We start from the raw sequence: 13,332 nt of genomic DNA, 5'->3' as shown, positions 1-13,332 counted from the left end.
TTTCTGGCAGTGCTAACTCAAAAGGGAGTCAGGGAGGGTCCCAGGTATGGGAGGGATGCTGATATATCCAACCCATTATTCCTGAGCTCTTCTGATTACTAAGTTAAATTGTGTTCATTGTTGAAAATTGAGGTGGGGGGAAGCAGAATAACAAGAAGAAAAATTCAAATAAATAATCTTAAATCCCACCTCTCCAAGAAAACTAATGTTAATATATTAATAACCTTCCTGTTCTCTTTCTTCATCTACCTGGACATTTTTACATTGTGATATTTTTATGTTATTTTTATAATGTCTTTTCTTCTTCAAGCTAAGAGATATAAACATATTCCAAGGTCATTAAGCACTCTCCCAAAACGTGTTTTTCACAGCTATATACCATTCCATCATATAGATACATCCTAACTGTGATGGTATGAGATTAATGAGAACAATTTTGCTATTCAAAAGTAGCTCATAAGCACTTGAGTAATAATTTAGTGTTAAGACATCTCCCAACAACCCACTTTGATTGCTTCCTAGATGTATCCTTGTATTAAAGAATCAGCTGAGAGACTCCAACGTGCTACTGAGGCCTCTAGGTACTCACAAGATGCCTGCCACTCTGAATCTTCTTTCCAGTTTTTATAAATCTGCTTGGTTCTCTCTTCATCTATTTGTTTCATTTCTTCATCTTGTTTTTTCTTCACAGATTCTTCCTTCTGTTCAAAGAAACAAAAACAAACACTGGTGAGCAAATCCAGCAGTTTTCTGTGAGGACGAGGGTCCTAGGCACACTGCTTTCTGTCCACCTTTCTCTGTCCTGCTAGGGAGATGAGCTGGTGTTGTGGGTAAAGCATGCATCTGGGGTCGGCAGTGCCCAAGGCTGGCTCCACTGCTACCCGGCTGCATAACCCCAGGCCTGATTACCGAAACTCTTTCAGGCTGTTTCCCCCTAAGTGAAATGCCAAGAAACTTTTCATAGGGTTATAGTGAGGTTAAATAACTTTAAAAAGTGCCTAGTATAGTGTGTAACACGTAGTAAGAACTCAATAAATACTCCTTACCTGCTCCAAATTTGCTTTCCTAAAGTCCAGTGTAAATGCACTATTTCATGGAGCCAGTGTAAATACTGCTTTACAATAGCTGACAGCTTCAGCAGGAAACATATACACCCCCAGAGCAATCTCAGCTGGAAATCTGCATGCCCTCAAACGGTATGTCCAAAAATGAGGTACTTACACATGAATTCAGGTCATTCAACAAGAATATTTTTGTTAAGAAAAGAAAAATATTTTTTAAAAGCATCCTTTGAAAAGGAAGAATCTACAACAAGAAATGTGAGTGTTCCTTTAAAAACAGAAAAGTTTTTTTTTTAACTGGGGTAAAATACACATAAAATTTTTCATCTTAACCATTTTTTTTTTCCTTTTTGTCTTTTTTACTGACCGGTAACGGGATCGCAACCCTCAGTGTCGCGCCAGTACCGGGGACCAGCAACGGGATCGCAACCCTTGGTGTTGCGCGCTCAGCCAGTGAGCGGGAACCAGTCTCCACATGGGATCCGAACCCTCGGCGGGAGCACCGCCACACTCCCAAGCAGCGCACTCTCCAGTGCGCCACTGGGCCGGCCGCATCTTAACCATTTTTAAGTGTGCTGTTTTGTGGCATTAAGCACATTCAAGGAGCGGGAGCGCCACCGCACTCCCAAGCGGCGCACTCTCCAGTGCGCCACCGGGCCGGCCCCATCTTAACCATTTTTAAGTGTGCTGTTTTGTGGCATTAAGCACATTCAAGAAAATTCATTTCCTTCACAAACTAAAGATAAATGAACAAAACAAATCACTTAGACCTAAAAAGTACTTTGTTTACTTGGACACAGTCTTCTGAGTGCACATAAGAAAACGGAATTTATAACTTTGTGAACCCATAAAAGCCTTGGTTAGCCAAGTACTAAAACAAGCTGAAAGGCCCCGAAAAGACTAACTGTACTTTCTTCTCTACCACGAGTAACAGCTTTTTATCTTTTGTGTTTTCTTATAGAAAGATAAAGACATCCTTGCTGTTAAATTATTTCACTACAACTAAAATATAAAACCTAATGTAGTGATACTTGTTTTTAATCACCGTGAGTAGTCATAAATCACAGTCAATGTAGTGATAGTTCATAAACTATACTTTGCTTCTGATGTAACCAAACTTTTGTGCTTTAACTTTTCTTTTCTTTTTTTCTTACACTGTTTTCGTGCCTGGAGCTAAGCTCCCTTTGTTTGCTGATAATTGTAAAAACCAAAGAATGTGTTATGGTGTTTGAAATGACTGTTAAAATTTGCCATCCCTTTACAGAAGCTGTTTACAAGCCCAAAATACATAATAGAGCTGCAAGCAATTTCTAAATTTAAACAGAAAAAAAAGTAAAGGTGAAGCTTTGTTCATCTCCCACATGCATATGTATTTATGTTTAAATGATTAGAAAACATATAACATCAAACTGTGACTATCATGGATATTGTTGCTTAGAAGTTTAAAAAGTGAGTCTACTTAAGGAAAAATAAGTAAATAATAACACGTTAATACTTGGTTGTTAAGAGGATACTCAGATGTCTGAGAGTGCTATATTTAGTAAATCTACTCCTTCTTATTTAGTTTTTTTAATTTTTTTTTATTTTAACTTCTCAGGATACATTGTAGTTGATTTTCGTGACCCTTTACCCGGGATACTCAGATGTCTGAGAGTGCTATATTTAGTAAATCTACTCCTTCTTATTTAGTTTTTTAAATTTTTTTTTATTTTAACTTCTCAGGATACATTGTAGTTGATTTTCGTAACCCTTTACCCATTCTTCTTCTCCCCTCTCCCCTCCCCCATCATATCTGTTCACTTAATCTACTCCCTTTTAATCTGCAGTGTAATTGTGTATGGGCTCAGTGGGAAACGAAATCAAATTAATGAGTTTCACAGATTAATAGCAGATGAGATCTGTCCTTTCCCCTCTGTATTTAGTCAAGGCAGCTAGAAAACTTAAGAACTTATCTTGAGTTTCTCTAAGAATTCCTCCAGGAAATTCACTTTTAGCAAAATCTTTAAAAGGTTATCTTTACTTTCTCTATTCAGAAAACCATCATGTCCTCCTTAGGACTGTTTTGCTGGAAGCATGTCAGTCAAGGACTCAGGGTTGTGAGCCAAGCGTGGGGAAGTCCAGGGGAAGGCTGAGGAGTGAATGGCAGAAGGGCAGAGGCTGGACGCTGGCTCGGGTGCCCAGGGTTCCAGGCAGGGAGACCCAGACGGGCAGTGCGAGCTGTCAGCACGTGCGCAGCTACGGATGCAGAAAATGAGGCCACGTCAGTCCTCAGCAGAAAGCTTCGGTCCCAGCCTTTGATGGGAATACTTACAGAGCATCTTCCCACCACATCGTTCATCAGACCCTCACAACTGCCCCCAAAGTAGGAAGCCTCCGTTTTATTACCTTGTCCTACAGAGAAGCTTGGCGAGTGATTTGCTCATTCATTCACTCGAATTATCTGCTGCTCCTTGACCACGTCAATTAAGCTCTTGCCTCAGTGCCCTTACACCTGACGTTCCCGCTGCCTGGAACACACTTTCCCCCAGACATCCACATGGTTCTCTCCCCCATTCCTTCACGTCTCTTCCATGATGTCACCTTCTCAGAGCTGCCTTCTCTGATCACCATTCTAAAATACCGGCTCCCATCCTCCAGCATCCCTCACCTGCTTTATTCTCCTCCACAGCCCTTACAATCACCAACTTCATAGATGTACGTATTTATCAGCTGTCTCTCCCATCCAGAATTCCTGAGGGCAGGAACGTCATCTAATTTGTTCATAAAATGTGTCTCCAATTCCAATAACAGTGCCTAGCACATAGTAGACACTCAATAAACATTGGTTGAATGAATACAGGCACCCTCTGTCTTTCTCAACAGTCATCGACATAATGTCATCTGGGCAGTGTTACTGGAAACTCCCTTTCGATTCTCCACTGCTGCTGAGATCTGAGTGGCTGAGGCGTTCCTGGCACAGTGGCCGTGATGGCAACAAAGCAATGAGCTCATGATTTCTGCCAAGTGCGATGCTCCCTTTATCGCTCTCAGGCCTCAGTCTTCCCTCAGTGTCTGCAGCAGTCTGGAATATCGCCTCCACTTGGGATCTTCAGTGAGGAGTTTAGCAGCTCCATCTCTGCATCTGTTCTTTCCATGGCATTTAAGACTTTCTTAGCTCCACACAAACAGGTTTCCAGCTCTTAAGCCGGATTTCACATTGTGCTGCTTAATTTCAAGTCTGCATGAGGCCAATTAACTAATTTGTGAAACACTGCTGCAAATGGCCTTGCATTTAGCCTTCTGAAGACAGAATGTAAGTCTTTTACCTGGTGAAATCCATATGCCTTCATACTACTGATAGAGTCTGCCAACATTTGTTCAATATTTCTTGAAGAACTGCAGGGTGACTAAAAATTAAATGAAACACATTTTGTAGCACTAACAGCTGCAATGAAATTTCAGAAGATAAGCTGTCAAGGCTTCCCTTGTTTCAACATTCCCTAATGCTGCCCCCACCCCCAAGCTGGACCCACCCAAGTTTCCCACAGCACCTGAGTTCCTGAGCCAACCCTGACTAAGGCAGCAGCATGCGGAGCCTCAGTATCCCCACTTGGACATGAATCATGGCCCAACAGCCAGGAGCTGGTGGTTTGGTGTGTCTTGCTCCCATCTGGCCCCGGGGACCCTGGGATCACTTCTAAACATCAACATTACTCCTAACTTAAATTCTCTTCTTGCTTGATCTCTGCATCCACAGTTCTAGCTCAGGCCAGAGAAATATCTTAGTCCCTGGCATTCAACTACATTAACACCTTGCTTCCCCTTTAGGAGGGGAGACATGCCTGCAATACCAGTTGGGTGCCTGGGACCCCTGCCCACTTCCCCTGCCTGGGTCACATTCCTCCCTCTCCCTGCCCTTGTTATCCAGTATCTAGATTTCTGCTGCTCTAGATGGATTTTCCAGGAAGCAATTCCCCACCATGAGGTCCCAAGATCTATTGCTTGGATTCCAGGGTGTCATTCCTGCCTGCCACATGCCAATCCCCCCAGCATTGTGACTGAGGTGGTAAATCACAAAGGGTGTCTTTAAGATCAGGTCAGTGACACAGACTCCTATCACCCTGTTCCAAGATCTATTGCTTGGATTCCAGGGTGTCATTCCTGCCTGCCACATGCCAATCCCCCCAGCACTGTGACTGAGGTGGTAAATCACAAAGGGTGTCTTTAAGATCAGGTCAGTGACACAGACTCCTATCACCCTGTTCTTAATCTAAGTGCAGACCCCAAATCCCAGTGTGCATAGCCATATGCTCTGAATAGCCCAATATATATACCCACAACCCACATGACCATGACTTATATTCTCTGTGCCTGAGTTTGGGCATAGATCAGAAATTGTTAGCAAAAGGTCAGTACTAATATTCAGTGAGGAGCACAGAGGGTACTATAAGGTCATTGCTACCCCTTGTAATAAAGCAGTGTGGCAGAGACTGCCAGCTGTCTCAGTCCTGCCCTCTTTTCATGGTAGCTGGCATGTGGCTACTCAGCCATAGTGAATTTCCCAGTGGCCTTAGCAGTTAGGTGTGCCCATGTGAATATGTCGTCGCAACATAATGCAGGTGAAACTAGCATTTGCTGCTTCTGTCCAGGCTCTTAAAACGTTCTTCACACCCTCCTCCAGGCCACTCTCCCCTTTTAGGCTGGCAATAGTGACAGTGGCCACGCTACTACTAGAGACAGACAGCAGAGCCACCAAACAGCTGCAGTCCCTGAGAGACCATGTGGATCTGAGCCCACCTGGACCAGGACGCCCATCCTGGACTATTTTAAGAGGGAAAAATTTACTTCTGTTGAGGTCTGGCCATTGAATTTTAGGTCTATTTGTTTCAAAAGTTTACTCCACCTTCGCTGGTAAAACTGGCCACAGTAGTTGCTGGTGAAACATTTCAAGAGATTTGTTTACTCATCATGGGTAATGTGATGAATGCCAATTCCACGAATGGCTACTAGTCACCAAATGACCCTCTCTCATCTCTATGAGATCCATGTTTTTAACTTCCACATATGAGCGAGAACATGCAGTACTTCTCTTTCTGTGCCTGACTTATTTCACTTAACATAATTATTTCCAAGCTCATCCGTGCTGCTGCAAGTGGTAGCATTTCATCCTTTTTCACGGCTGAGTAGTATTCCATGGTGTACACACCACATTCTCCTTATCCAGTCATCCACTGATGGACATATAGGTTGGTTCCAAATCTTGGCTATTGTGAACAGAGCCAGAATAAACAATAGTATTATCTTTTAATTCCATTTTCCACGAACTTTCTGAAGTACCCCTGTATGTTTCTCTCAGTGATGTTGTCAGAGTGGACTTTGAAATTCTTTCACATCTGAAATGCTTTGCCCCAGCAACCCTTACTAACTCTGCATTATTCATTTTCTGAGGCTGCTACTGCCTAGTTCTGCTGTTTGCACATTGCTTTATGGAATTGTAGGGGAAGGTGGGATAGGAGTGGACTAATGCTCATCTAATAGGACAGTGTGATGTTCTAATATGCTCGAAATAAACTCAGGCACTTAAGACAATGTGTATTTAAAGATATGCCAAAAAATCACACATTGTATTAGAGTTTGCTGTACTTCTAAGTCAGAGTATCCAGTAGCCTCTGTTCTGCTAAGAACAATATTAGAGAAATTGGGGAAAGATTTCCTAGGATCTTCATTGTCCTAATTCATGTTTCAGTGAAATCACTCTACAGGGAGCACGTATCATATTTTCAGCAATAAAATTATTTTCAAGAAAATTTGCTTTCATTTTGTCCATCTAGTTGGCCTCAGGAAAATATCTCCATTCTCCATTATTACTCTTTGTAACTTTATCAAAGCACATTTCTATTATTCTGCCTCTCCCATTATTTTAGAAGCAAAAAGCCAAATTGCAATATTCTCAAAAGCTCAATATTATAGTCACCATGGGGAAATTCCTTTTTTTATTTAAAATGGCTGGGAAGAGGATGATCTGACTATTTCAGTAAAATGGGTGAGTTATAGACCACTGATTTTCAGAGTATTTGAATTTAAGCTATCCCGATTAACAGTAACACTAGACTGAATATCCTTTAAAGACTGAGAATGTATTTCATGCATTTATTGTGGGTTCATTCATTCACCAAATATTCCTATGGCCCTACTAAGTGGCAGAGACTGTTGTTTTTTGAGGATCCAGATGGCAGATAATTGAGCTGATCTTTGCCTTCATCGAGGTTATTATTCTGACCATTATTTTATTCATGGACACCATGGATTTAAGGGGTAAAAGAGAACAGAATGAGTAAAACTTAATGAGTTTCTTTTCCAGATTAGACTCTAGATTTTATCCTGTTAATTTCATCATTTTTTACTTTTACTCTAAAAATTGAGTACTAAAAATGTTCTTTTTATTAGAGTTTCTGTTTTATTCAGAATTAAAGGCACTAGCGTTGTTAGATTGCATAACCCTACTTTTAAACAAAGTCAATATGAACTTAGGCTAGAGGCCAGAATGAACTCTTTTTCAAACCAGTTTTAAAAGTGAACATAATTGAAATAATCTTTCTCATATGTCACATAGTCTGTGGGGGAAATATAATTTGTAGAATAAAATTTTACATAAGATAGAATCACAAAATGCTAGTACTAAGGCACGGGGTCTCTCCTCTGGGTGGGGCGTGGGCTCACCCAGTTTTAGGACTTTCCTCCCCTGAAGTCACCTGAAGGAGCTGTAACCCTGACACCACTTTTCACCCTTTAGGAAGTCCAAGCTATTGTAAAACCCAAAACTTTGGTTGCTAAGCCATAGCACTTTGAGATGAGTAAGAATTCAAAAAACAAGCATATCCTTTTCTACTCTTTCAAAGAAGTGGTCCCTCACTTCTGAATCTCCCCTTCATAAAGTTTATAGCACTTTGAGATGAGTAAGAATTCAAAAAACAAGCATATCCTTTTCTACTCTTTCAAAGTGGTCCCTCACTTCTGAATCTCCCCTTCATAAAGTTATAGAAAACTGCCAATTTCAGAGTAGACGGCAAACTTAACTTTAGTTTGGAAGGGAAGTATGGAAAAAGAAAAACATTAAGTAGGAGTTTTTCATTATGTCTTAAAATCATTTTACAGGTTGCTCCTTAACTTCTCTCTACTAATGGGAACATAATGCTATGAATTAGAATAACACGTAAAAATTTAACTGAAAACCACCCCGGTTTCAATGTCAAGTTTACAATTAAAATGTACATTTTCATGGAGTGTTTTCCTTATCATTAGTCATTGTAGTAAAAAGACAGATTTAAAAGCAAGTACCAGAGCCTCGGGGTAGTGTGGAAAGTGTGCGTGTGTGTGTTGTGTGTGCATGTATGTACATGATGTGTGTGTTCATGCATGTGTCTGTGTGCGTGGGCATGTGCAGTAGGTGTGGAGAGGCATGAGAAAAGATATGGTGGGACACTCTTGCTCAAGCCTTTTTAATCTGCTAGCTGCTAAGTCTTTCTTTGTAATGCTTTGAGTCCCAGATGTGTATGTTCTAATTTTTTTAGTCGCCTGTTCTGCAGCGTGGCCCACTCTGAAGGCCATTTCTGTAAAAACAATGAATAATTCTCCAGAGATAAAATTTAAAAGTGAGCAGACATAGTTTTTTTCAAGGTCCCCTTCAGGGGCAAGGACAGTCAGTGTACTGATTAATGAGTTTCCGGTCCACAAATTACACAGAAGCAGAGAGACACAAAGGGGCTTATCTTTGAATCAGCATACTCTGCCACTCTGCCCTTCTCCCAGCCACACTCAGAATGCTCTGATCTGTCCCAAGTTCTCTTGCAGGAGAGGGGAAAACACTGACTGCATTCAGATGGCTGCCCATGCTGAGGGTCCCTAAGGATCTGCACTCCAGTGCCGGCTGCTCCCAGTTCTCACCAAACGCCCGCAGGTTGGGTGGGTCCCATTAACTTCCCATGACACTTGTCTTTGTCCGGGAATGGCATCCACTTCTCAATCTGCATGTCTCAGCAGCTGGTTGGATGACAGCTAAGTCCTGCTATGGACCATCCCTTCCAGGTCAGTGATGGGCATCCAGTAACACTGAGTGTGCACTGTGAGCCGCTGAGAGCCACACGCTCTCACTAAATATTAAGCAAAGCATCATTTCTGAGTTTCCTCAGCTGCATCACCAATGCCAAAAATAAGGACAAGGCAGACATTTAGAAGGCAACAGTTTTGCAGTCTAAAAAGCACAGACTCGGTTCTAATCTAGATGTCATTTCAGCCTCCTCCTCAGGTTGCACAAACCAGCCAGCTTCCCTTTGTCTCCAACAGTTCATCTGAAAAATGAGAAGGACCAAGGTGGGATCATGGTAAGACCAGTACCTTATAACTGAAGGACTTCAGAGGACATTTCTTGTTGCTTCCATCGATAATATGGGGCAAGCTTCCCCATATTTATAAATATTCTCAGCGTCCTTTGTAAAGAAACAGTGTTGCTAAATCGAAGCCCTATTTTATAGAGGAAATTTATCCCTTACAGTATGCTCCCACCTGTATGAACCAAACCTTCCTCCCTCAGACTAGAAGTCTTCTACGGCATTAGCAGTTTGGTTTCCAGGTATCTGGTACTTAATCAGGCAGTCTTAATTTTAGATATTTATTTGGTAAAATGAAGATTTTAAGCCAACATAAATATATCCTTTAAAAAAATCAAAAACCTTTTGTAAAGATTATCTTGAGTATTATGTGTAAAGATTATCTTTTGAGTAAAGATTATCCTTTGTAAAGATTATTTTGGAAGGATGATCTGAGACTAAACCTCAAGTTTTCTAAATCCTGAAGCAGGGATCAAACAACTCACATTAGAACCCCAAGATTTGCTTCTTGTGTCTTTAAAGGTGAAGCAGAAATTTGTCACCCTTAGAATTGGCACAAATCTTTCATTGTTCTGCAAGGGATCTCCTTGGATGAAGCCATTTGCTGGTGAATATATAACTCAACTTACATTGGTATAAAATAATCCAACACAAATCTACAGATTGGGCTGTTCAGTGTGCTGGTTACAACTGCAGACACTCTTCCATGGAGGGAGGGTTCAGCTGCCTACATTTTTTTTTATATGTGAGAAGATTAACTTTTTCCCAGGTGGGTCAAGCAAGACGTTTTGAATCTGGGTGTGTAGGGCTGTGCTGAACAGCAGCTCAGGATAGGACTGCCACTTGACTGAAGAATACATCCTTGCTGTTTTAATTTGCAGAAATGAGTTTGTGCTAACCTCGACCACACACTGCTGGGCTTGCGCATCACACCCTTGCCAACTGCTGCTTGAATGTGAAAGTCTAGACCTCACAGCATGGCTTATCCATTAAAACTGTATGGAAATCCTCCTTAACAGCCAGCAGTTATATGAGTAAGTATTCCTCTTGAGGCCATGCTGGCGTGGGTGTTGGTTTAGGATCTCAACGTTTAGGGCTATAAGGAAACTTATGAGGAATCATCTCAGCCAACAGATTCCATCTCTGCAGCTAACTCCTAAGAATTCCTATTCTGCCCAGAGCACTGTTGACAAGGACATGAAGTCATTCCCTGGTTCATCAGGAAAGAGTGCTGCAATTGATTAGTGATGTCTGCCCTAGGTGCACGCATGGGAGGTATCTGCACTTTTGCCATGTGGTTGCTAAGCAGTTTAATAGTCGCTCATTTCATAGACAGGGGAAATGAAGTCCTGCAGAGACAGTAGAATGAAAATCCTGTTCTTCCAACTACATTTTATCATACTTGCTCCATTATGTTACCACAACTTAAAACCTGACTACAGGCCCACAATCCTTATCAACAATTCTGAAAAACAAAAAGCTCTGAAAATATATAATTCATGTTGAGGGGAAAACCTGAGGCTTTTTATAGTATTTATAGCATTTGATTACAGACTGTTGTCCCAAACCTTGCTGGGGGGTGGGGGAGGGATTATATATTATACAAGGGTATTTCAAAAAGTCTGCAGAAAAATAGAATTAAAAGACAATGCAAATATTTCCACGAACTTTTTGAAGTATGCTTGTATACTACATGGACAGCATTTCTCTTATAAACTCTGAAATCTGAAACAGAGGTAGGCCCAGATGTTTCAGATAAGAGATGGCAGGACTGTACCACTGAGCCCTCTGCCCGCAGGGGTGTGGCAGGCATAATGGCTCCCTCCCAGAGATGTCCACACCCAAATCCCTGGAATCTGTGAATATGTCATGTTACATGGCAAAAAAGAACTTTGCAGATGATACTTACAAACTGTGGACCTTAAAATTGGGAGATTATCCTGGATTATCCAATGGACCCAATCTAATCACATGAGCCCTTAAAGCAGAGAACTTTCTCCAGCTGGAGTCAGAGAGAGCAGAAGGGAAGTCAGAGAGATCCTAAGCAGGAGAGGGACGCAACCTGCCATTGGTGGAGGGGCCACAGGAAAGCTAAAGAAAGAATGTGGGCAGCCTCAAGGAGCAAAGCCTGTCCCCTGTTTAGGAGCCAGCCAGGAAACAGGCCAGCAGTTGCCTCATTTGGCCAATAAGCTGAGTAAACTTGGAAGCAGACTCTTCTCCAGAGCCTCCAGGTCACAGCCCATCTTGGCCGACACCTGGAGTCAGCCTTGTAAGACCCTAAACAGAGGGCCCGACTTCCGACCTAAGGAGCTGTGAAGTAACGAATGGGCGCTATCTTGTTATGTCAGCCATAGAAAACTAACACACAGGACAAGCCCGATTCCTTTTCCAGCCATGGCCCTTTAACATCTGCTCAAGCTGACCACCCTTGAGTCTCAGTGGAAGTGTTTTACCCCAGTCAGGCTGTTCCCTTCCTGATGTCCCCACACGCATGAAGTTCTGCACTTTCTCACCACTGACACTCTGCTTGCCAGGATGACAGATTCCTTCTCCCCAGGCCACTCTGCCTTGCACAAACCAGCCACCCCGGCCACGCTCCACCCAGAACATGATTAAACCCTGCCTTATTCAGTGCTTACTAACAGCTTCTCTTCTTTCCAGTGGGATTAAAACTCCTGGAAGGTAAAGACCTTGTCTTAATGCCTTTCTTGTGGCTCCGTAATACATATCATTACATTTATTAGACCTTTGATGAATATTTGCTCAGGGATTGACTGATTCAGCCAAACCAGCCCAACGGTGCACAGTACTGAAGTGAGCAGCTCTGGATAGGAGATCGTCACACAAAGGAGGCGAGGCTTCTAGTCCTTCTAGTTAAAACAATCCCTAAGATTTGTACTGCCATTTACAGTTTTCAAAGCATTTTCGAATGTATTATTATCTCATGTAATTTTTACCAAAAAACCATGAGATAAGGCAGGTGGGTTTTTTTTCTTTTATTTATTGAAACATAATTGATTGTACTTATCTTTGGGGTACACAGTTGAATATCCAAACCTGTGTGCAATATGTGATGCTCAAATCAGGCTAATTAGTATATTAGACATTACACAATGTAATCATTTTTTTGTGGGCCTTTACCAATTTTTGGCTAATCCCCATTTCCTACCTCTGGTGGCCTCAGTTCTGTTTCCTCCTTTTGATAGTTAAATGAATTATTGTTGTGGTATCTTTCATTTTTTTGTTTATTTATCTTTTTTAGCTCCTACTTATGAGTGAGGACATGCAGTATTTCTCTTTCTGTGCCTGGCTTATTTCACTCAACATAATTTTCTCTAAGTTCATCCATGTTACTGTGAATGACAGGATTTCATTCTTTTTTATGGCAGAGTAGTATTCCATTGCATAAATATACCACATTTCCTTATCCAGTCATCAGTCGATGGACATCTACCTTGGCTCCAACTCTTGGCTATTGTATATACAGCTGCAATAAACACGGGAGTGCAGGTGTCCCTTCAACATGATGATTTCCATTCCTTTGGGTATATACCCAGCAGTGGGATTGCTGGATCATAGGCAGTTCTATCTGTAGTTGTTTTAGGAACCTCTGTACTGTTTTCCATCATGGCTGCACGAGTTTACAGCCCCACCAACAGTATAGGAGGGCTCCTCTTTGTCCACATCCTCACCAGCATTTGTTATTCTTTGTCTTTTTGATACTGGCCAGTCTAACTGGAGTGAGATGATACCTTGATGTGGTTTTGATTTGCATTTCCCTGATGCCTAGAGATGTTGAGCATTTTTTCGTGTGTCTGTTGGCCATTTCTATACCTTCCCTTGAGAAATGCCTATTCAGCTCCTTTGTCCTTTTTTTTTTTTTTTTTTTTTTTTTTTTTTTTTTG

General features: G+C 41.7%; 1 protein-coding gene across 1 annotated transcript in view; it reads right to left on the bottom strand.

The window, feature by feature from the left end:
- Window positions 1-13,332, bottom strand: part of SH2D4A (SH2 domain containing 4A) — a 58,485-nt gene that overhangs the window by 26,661 nt on the left and 18,492 nt on the right. Inside the window, exons 4-5 of the mRNA XM_008588175.1 lie at window positions 4,367-4,447; window positions 590-701 (exon numbers count right to left, since the gene is read on the bottom strand). Coding sequence (XP_008586397.1) covers window positions 590-701; window positions 4,367-4,447 — 193 coding nt within the window. The remainder of the gene's footprint in view (window positions 1-589; window positions 702-4,366; window positions 4,448-13,332) is intronic.

The sequence above is a fragment of the Galeopterus variegatus genome, unplaced genomic scaffold (genome assembly GCF_000696425.1).
Source record: "Galeopterus variegatus unplaced genomic scaffold, G_variegatus-3.0.2 Scaffold4705, whole genome shotgun sequence".
NCBI classification, from domain to species: domain Eukaryota; kingdom Metazoa; phylum Chordata; class Mammalia; order Dermoptera; family Cynocephalidae; genus Galeopterus; species Galeopterus variegatus.
The sequence above is the reverse complement of the archived record's forward strand: the minus strand, read 5'-3'. Positions and strand labels throughout refer to the sequence as shown.